The sequence below is a fragment of the Montipora capricornis genome, chromosome 1 (assembly GCF_036669925.1).
Source record: "Montipora capricornis isolate CH-2021 chromosome 1, ASM3666992v2, whole genome shotgun sequence".
Classification (NCBI taxonomy): Eukaryota; Metazoa; Cnidaria; class Anthozoa; order Scleractinia; family Acroporidae; genus Montipora; species Montipora capricornis.
In genome coordinates this window covers 45605110-45612737 of record NC_090883.1, presented here as the reverse complement: position 1 = coordinate 45612737, position 7628 = coordinate 45605110, and the positions used below count along the sequence as shown (strand labels likewise).

General features: G+C 38.9%; 1 protein-coding gene across 1 annotated transcript in view; it reads right to left on the bottom strand.

Moving 5' to 3' along the window:
- LOC138046056 (NLR family CARD domain-containing protein 3-like) overlaps positions 1-6160 on the bottom strand; it is a 253105-nt gene extending 246945 nt beyond the window's left edge. The window contains exons 1-2 of the mRNA XM_068892742.1: positions 6018-6160; positions 4744-4908 (exon numbers count right to left, since the gene is read on the bottom strand). Of these exons, the coding sequence (XP_068748843.1) occupies positions 4744-4750 (7 nt within the window). The 5' untranslated portion in view covers positions 4751-4908; positions 6018-6160. The remainder of the gene's footprint in view (positions 1-4743; positions 4909-6017) is intronic.
- Positions 6161-7628: the final 1468 nt, after the last annotated feature.

Sequence of the window (7628 nt, the reverse complement as noted above, 5' to 3'; positions counted from 1 at the left end):
AGGACTGTCGAAAGGTATCTCTACCTGCAGAGACTACTCAATCACTACTGGAAGCGTTGTAAACAAGAGTACCTACATCTCCTATCGGTAAGAAACAAGTGGCGTAAAGATATCCCTTCTATTCGAGTAGACGACATTGTACTTATTTCTGACGACAATGTGCCGCGCACCAAATGGCCGTTGGCTAAAGTTGAAAGGGTTTATCCAGGTAACGACGGGCTTGTACGGACCGCTACAGTTAGAGCGCATAACAGTTTCTACAACAGACCCGTTCAACGTTTACACAAGTTAGAGATTGAGTCAGCAGCCTCACAAGTAAGCCCGGAAGCAGAGGATCCAGTCCATGGTGGAGAGAAGCCACAAACGAACACTGTTCATGCTGCAAGTATACCTGTTTCCAAGCCTAAATTGAGCGTTGTCCTCCCCGAAGGAGGACAAGGTGGGGAGAATGTTACAGCCCGTACTCGTTCTGGAAGAGTGATAAAAAGGCCTTTGAGACTGGACCTGTGAATAGTTATACTAACCCCACCATGGTGAGTAGGACTTACAGTGTCATGTGACTTTCGATGTTGTTCCCGCTCTTGTTATCGAAGGTTTTTGTACGTCTAGCATTTCGCTCGTATACATTTTTGGCTAGTTTTAAACATTTAAACAAGCTGAAAGACATTAAACCACAACAAAAGCACCCTTTTCCTGTTTTTAAAAATGGCACTACACTGTAATTACATGTACATAATGGAGTGATTTAAATTTAATTTGAAGTATTTTTGCTAAGTCATTCCTTTACTTTTCAAATCCCTTGATTCTTATCATTGAAATTAATGTGGCAGCAGCTTTGGTTTTCAGTAACTCAGTATTATTTCACAACTAATGAGAACGCAAAACCAATGGTACATGTATCACAGTTATTTACTTGTATAGATCGTCCTATTACATGTAAGGGTAATTCCATGGTAATTGAGACATACACTTGGAAAAATTAGCATTCACTTAAAGGACAGTATAACTGTATATCTAGACTCATTATAAGATAGATTGTTATGAAATTGTACTTTTTGGTTGTCAGCGGAATGATTTCGTGGCATAAATTATCATTAATTAATCAATTCAGCCTGTTTGGCTGTCACAGAGGGGACATGCACAAATGACCATGGTAAATCTATCTTGAGAGGAAATCCAATAAAAACTGTCAGGACATTTACTTATTTACTTAGACTGTTTAAGTTAATGATTTCTCCCTGATTTTGTCTGAAGAAAGAGATCAAAGCCTATGTCCAAAATTGAATTGTCCCCTCTGTGACAAAAATAGGGATAAAAATTATTATCTCTTCAAAGCAATTGGTAATAATTGTACAAAATTCTGTTAACAGTTGAAGTATGGGCTGACAAACTTACAAGGTGTGGAGGAGTTCTTCTATTTCTCTTTTCTTAGGATAGGTGTGAAAACTTTCAATGTCACGGAGGGGATCTTTTTGTCACAGAGGGGACTTTGTGTCACAGAGGGGACTGTTCTGTCACAGAGGGGACATTTTTTGTGAACAAAAAATTGTCACGGAGGGGATCTTTTTGTCACAGAGGGGACTTTTTTGACACGGAAGGGACTTTACTGTCCAGAACAGACATACATTTCTTGGAGGAAGAATTATTATTTTGAAAGAGAAATTACTGCTATTGAAGATAAACTGTTTTAATCATCCATAATCTCCTCACATAAAGAACAATAATACTTAACTTAGCCAAAATGTGCAGTTAATCAGTGGAAATATTGGATTGATTAAGTTCTCATGAATTATTCGTAATAAAGAGCAGTTGTTGAGCAGTTCAAAATGAGTTCAAGCAAAGAGAGGACAAAGAAATACTGTACAGGGAAAGACTGAGGGAAAATGAAGAAAAGTATGAGGTGGTTAAAAAGAAGGACAGAGAAAGAAAGAAAAAGGATTATTTGAAGAAGAAAGCCAATCAGCCTGAAGTTTTGAGAGCCAAGGAAAGAGAGAAGAAAAGAAGGCAAAGGAAAAAAAAATAGCAGACTTGATCAAGAAAACAGGCAAAACGTGTAGTCAAGTAAGCCCTCAGACGTTTGGAAAAGCACTCAGTAGAGCAAAGAAGCACCTGCTAAAATGCCCTGAAAGAAAAGTGCAAGTATTAGCAACGATTGTTCAAGATCTTTCCCCAAGAAACCGAAGGCCGTCGTGGATTTGTGTGACAACAACTTTAAGCGAAGAAAAGAGTACAGCAAGGACAGAAAGAAAAGATGTGATGCTCTCACTGATGATGAGATACAAAAGGTGCAGAATTTCTATTTAAAAGAGGACATCAGCAGAATGCTTCCAGGGAAGAAAGATTATGTGTCTGTCGAACTAGCTGATGGTAAAAGGGAACACAGGCAAAAGAGGTTGCTATTGTTTAAAATTGGAGAAGTGCATGAGCTTTAATAATAATAATAATAATAATAATACGTGACCTGCTAATCGCCCTTTCTCGCAGTCGGAGACTGAATTGCTAAGGGCGCGGCTCAACGAGATCGGACCGAAGGAGCTGTGCTGCCGGCTAGGCGCTCGGCTCCTGAACACGACCCATGGATGACCTCGGAGCACAGCAGCACAGCCTGATGGAATAGGCTGTGAGTCGATTTTGCTGAGGGAGGAAAACCGGAGTACCCGGAGAAAAACCCTCGGAGTCAGGTTGAGATCGACTGAAACTCAAGCCACATACGATCCCGGGGCCGAGAGTTGAACCCGGGTCGCAGAGGTGGAAGGCACTGTTGATAACCACTAAGCCATTCAAGGAAGAAAGCAATGTTCAGATTGGCAAATCCAAGTTTGCAGAACTCCAGCCACCCCATGGCAGGTCATACCATCATCTGCATTTGACCGTGAAGTATGCATTTGTAAGTATCATGGAGTTCAGGTAGGGAGGTATTACGCAGTTGACTATGTAACCAACTTCTATTTTGGAAGAGTGAATTCTGTAGCAGACAGCTTTGTTGAAGTTAAATTCTTGCACAGCAAAGGCTCCACCACCTATGACTGGCCAAGAACTGATAATGTGGACAGGGTACACTGTAGTTGCATTTTTTATGGTCCTGTCTTACTTGTGGGCAATCATCCTTCTACTATTTCAACTCAGCGTGAGGTTGAGAAAGTGCACCTTTTCATTAGAAAGCAGCACAAACTTTAAGCAGTGCATGCTAATAAAGAAACTTGGAAGAGTGGTAACATGAAACTGTCTGAAAAATATGCTGGAAGTAATCTTGTACAAAATTTTATCACATTAGCCATTGCTAGTAAAACTACACCATTCATACAAGTCATGTTTGTAAACAACATGGAAGATCTGCATAGGTCCATAAGTTTATATTCTACTAGCATGGTAAAATGTACACTGACATTTGCTTTCATAGAACAGTGTACATCATATACAATTGACTGTATTGCAAGTTATGTTCAGAAGTTGTTCTTGCCTTTTTTGATGTACGGCACTTTCATTCAATGAACAACTTACATTCAAAATCATCTTACATGATTGTACTGGTAGTTTCATCTGTACATGCATAAATGAGGTCAATACTTTCAGGAAAAAAATTATCACCTCAATTCTGTGTTCAGTCATTGTTGAGAGAGAGACACTTAAATTATTGATGTATCTGAGCTGTTTGTATTTTCAGATTATACAAGACTTTATAAGACTTCATGGAAGTTGCAGATTGGAAAGTGTCTTGTTTTTGTTAGGACAAGGTCTTAATGAGCCTTACATTACAGTACAGTGTTGTCTTTTTCAATTGCCTAGCTTGTCAGAACCTAATATTTCTAAATAAAATAAAACAAAAATAATCAGAAAGTGACCCTGTTTGAGAAGGAATGCATTATTAAGAGTGTGCAACATTTTTACAGATACATGTATATATAATACACCTCAAGAAGGTTTTGGATATAACACTAGACAAGTCTAGTATCATTGTTTTACTTAAACACTTTGCTACATGTACAGAGAAGATTGCAGGGTGGCTATTAATGACCGCTATCTATTAGACGAGGTACCCTCCGTGACAGTCCCCTCTGTGACAATAACCGTGATCATTCATTATTATCTGTGCTGTATCAGAGAGCAAGAATGTCTTTTCCATCAATGCAGTTTAATATAAAAATCAAATGTGCACTTAAGTGTTGTTGCTGCCGGTTTACATTCACAGGATTTTTAGCCTAGTTTTTAAATTTCAATTTTCTTTGGTTTTCTGGTCCCCTCCGTGACAGATTGAATAAAGGACTAAATCTTGCCAGATGTGACAGAAATAATTTTGAAAGGCTTTGATAAAGAAGAGTCATCAGTTATTTAATCATTACAAGTCCACAGTGAACTAAACTAAATTTGGCAAAAGGAGCTATTTATGGTATTGTTTTCTGAGATGTCCCCTCCATGGCATGCAAAATATTGTGGAATTACCCGTAACTCAGCTCCATCTCCATGTATTTCACTTTTGTTCCAATTTGATTAGTACCAGTATTTGACTGCACGTCCCTGGCATGCATGTTTGCACTAGTAAAATTCATTGTTAAAAGCAAAAATGAACATTCTCTAAGGAATGATAACGTTCCACTTCAAGTTTGAGTTCGAAACCAAGATGTGCTAACCGGCCACTCCCACTACCTAAACTACATTTCCAAAAGGATAAAACTTCATTCTGATCAAAGAGTTAATTTTCACTCCAAAGTCTCTCACAATATTTTGTGTTTACTTCCACTTTACCTTCCATGCTGACCTTTACACCATCATCATCATGTTTCCATTGCTTTGAAAAATTCTATTAACGATCACCATCTTGTCAAGTCTTTTGATGATCATCATGTTGTCATGTAATATAATATCTCAAAGCCACCATTCAAGCATCCATGACTTGTCTTGTCTGTGTCCCTAAGTGAGAGGTGAAAAAGGAAAATAGAACTTGGTACCTCATGATTATATCAAACTTTTTCACTTACAATGATCTTCCATAATATTAATCATCCCAACCTTGCTGTTTAAATTTCAGATACTTCATGTAAATTCTTTGTTATGCATACTTGCATACACTTCATACAGGACATATACTTTTAATAGCCCTTTTCACGTTTAGTTTTTCTCATTTGCATTGCAATAATAATCTAGCATGTGTGTGAGGCAATTTCGGGCTATTTTGTAGTTCTAACCCAAAATTGCCTCAAATCCATTTATTACTGTTTCTGCATGTGGTTGTTAATAGGTGTAAGCAAAGACATATCTCACTTTTTCATAAAATTCAATACTGTACATGTACATAGTCTATTCAATATATAAATCAGCCATATTGATTGACAATCTGCTGTGTTGAAAATATCAAAGACTTTCCGAATCACAGTTCCTGTAAAGATAACAGATTTACTGTCTTATAATGATGTTACAATAATTATTATTATTCATACAATTACACTAGCATCTAGGTGGACGTATACAAAACATGGACCACCCCTATGGACCCGGTCCATGGACTACCCCTGTGGACCACCCCTCATTTGCAAAGTTACAAGCACAAAAATCTTTAGACGAAAGAGGGAGGTGATCTTCATATTTATCTGGACAATTTAAGCAATTGTCTCTAATTATAAACATCTGGAAAATTCAGGCGTCTTCAACGAAATTCAATCCTATGACCTCTGCGATGCCGGTGCGATGCTCTGCCAACTGAGCTTTGAAGCTACTCAGTTGGGAGCAGGTCAATTTGTTGGGCTCATTCGTTCCGGTGAAGAATTCGATGAATGTAATAAACTTGTATTTGAAAAGCGGTTTATAGACGAAGCCCTTTGGGGCCACCAATAGGTGGTATAATTGTCTATAGCAGACTATTGCTTAAATCCATTTATTTTTAGATTGAATTTCCCGCTAATGAGACTCCTGCAGGATCCCGATGACCAATCACAAGAAACTACAAACTTGACGTCATAGCGTCACAAAACCACAATTGCCTTGTCTTTTTGCAGAAAAAGTAGTCTAAAAATAGATAGTACCTGTACATGGGCTCCTGGTCTGTAAAAACACCGTGACATAGGCTTAGTATGGGAGTTGTTCGCTCCTACAGCTGTAGTCATGGACTCCTGCTTCAATTTTCCAGGTAAGTGCCAGGATCACTTCTCTCTTTTGTCTTGAGATTTTTCTGCTTGTAAAACACATTGAGTTCACAAAATGAGGGACTGGTCCACAAGGATAGTCCATGGACCGGGTCCACAGGGGTGGTCCATGGACCTGGGGTCCATGTTTTGTATATGTCCCATCTAGGTTGTTGCAAGACCCACAGCCATCCATCCATCCATCAATCCTTTCAATGAGGCTTATAGGTTATACGCTAGATGATTTTACTTGCCAATGGGGGCCGTTTCAGGGACGAATGGGTTAAATTAACAACATCAAAGACCACTCAATAACTATGTACCCCTTAACCCTTTCAATCCTCTGAATGAGACATTTTACTCATCAAAAGGGGCTGCTCCAGGGATGAATGGTTTAAAACAGCAGTGAGTGATTAACCCATACACTCCTGGGGGGTTCCCCATAGACGGGTAAAATCGTCTGGCGCTAGACAGAGTAAAATACTAAGTATGGCCATTTTAGCGGTGAAAGGGTTTAATGCCATACCATTCTACTTGTCAATGGGGCCCGCTCCAGGGATGGAATTACTGGACTAAAATAGTATCTGCAAGGTACAGAATTTCCAAAATTGGTAACTGTAAAATCATACATTTGTACATTAACCCATGATGCCTTGTGGGCAGGTGGGCAGGCAGGCAGGCGTGGCTTTTCCTCTCAATTCTCATAATTTTTGAAATTTCTTTTCTTGAAAGATTCTGAAACCTTCTTTTGTTCCTTTTTTCTTTCACCTTACCCTTGCAGTCAACATTCCAGTTAAAATTCCATTCACAAAACCCCCCAATGTGACCAGAACAATGAGCTAATAATTTGCATAATTTTCTGCCCCTGAGATTTTGTTGTGAAAAGGTAGCCCTTAATTGTACCCCCTTAATTGGAGAGGTTCTCAAGCAGAGGAAGGAAGTTTCTGGAACGTTTCTGGGTGTTTTTTTGATGGTGTTTGGAGGTGCTAGATGCGCACTCCCTTCTTCACTTGTGACCCTCTGAAACTTCATAATAACCACAAGATGGAGGCACTTTCTATACCGAATTGCTCAGAATACGATTTATCGCATTTGGTTTGTTTTTGGAAGCTGAAAGTTGTACTGGGGAAAGATAAACAACTGCCCATCTGAAAAATGGTGGATCAATGCTGTTGCATAGCAAAGAAATCTCACAAAACGTGCTTTTACTGGTATCTACATGTAACTATGAAATTTGTTCACAATCTTCTGGATGACATTTCTTTTCCAAATTCTTTAGCATTTGTGTTTCAAGGTAGTTTGACAAGGTCGATTTCTGTGAAACTTACCTTATGGATTGCAGTGAGTATGCCCATGAAACTTTCCTGTTTCGTTTCTTCTAGGCAGCTACAGAAATGACCCAAACACAAGTTTCTTCTACAGTGTAGCAAATATGGCTGCAAGCGTTACATCCACAGCCTTTGACACAAAGAAGCTGTCCACTGCTTGCAAGTTAATCTTACAAACAGACAC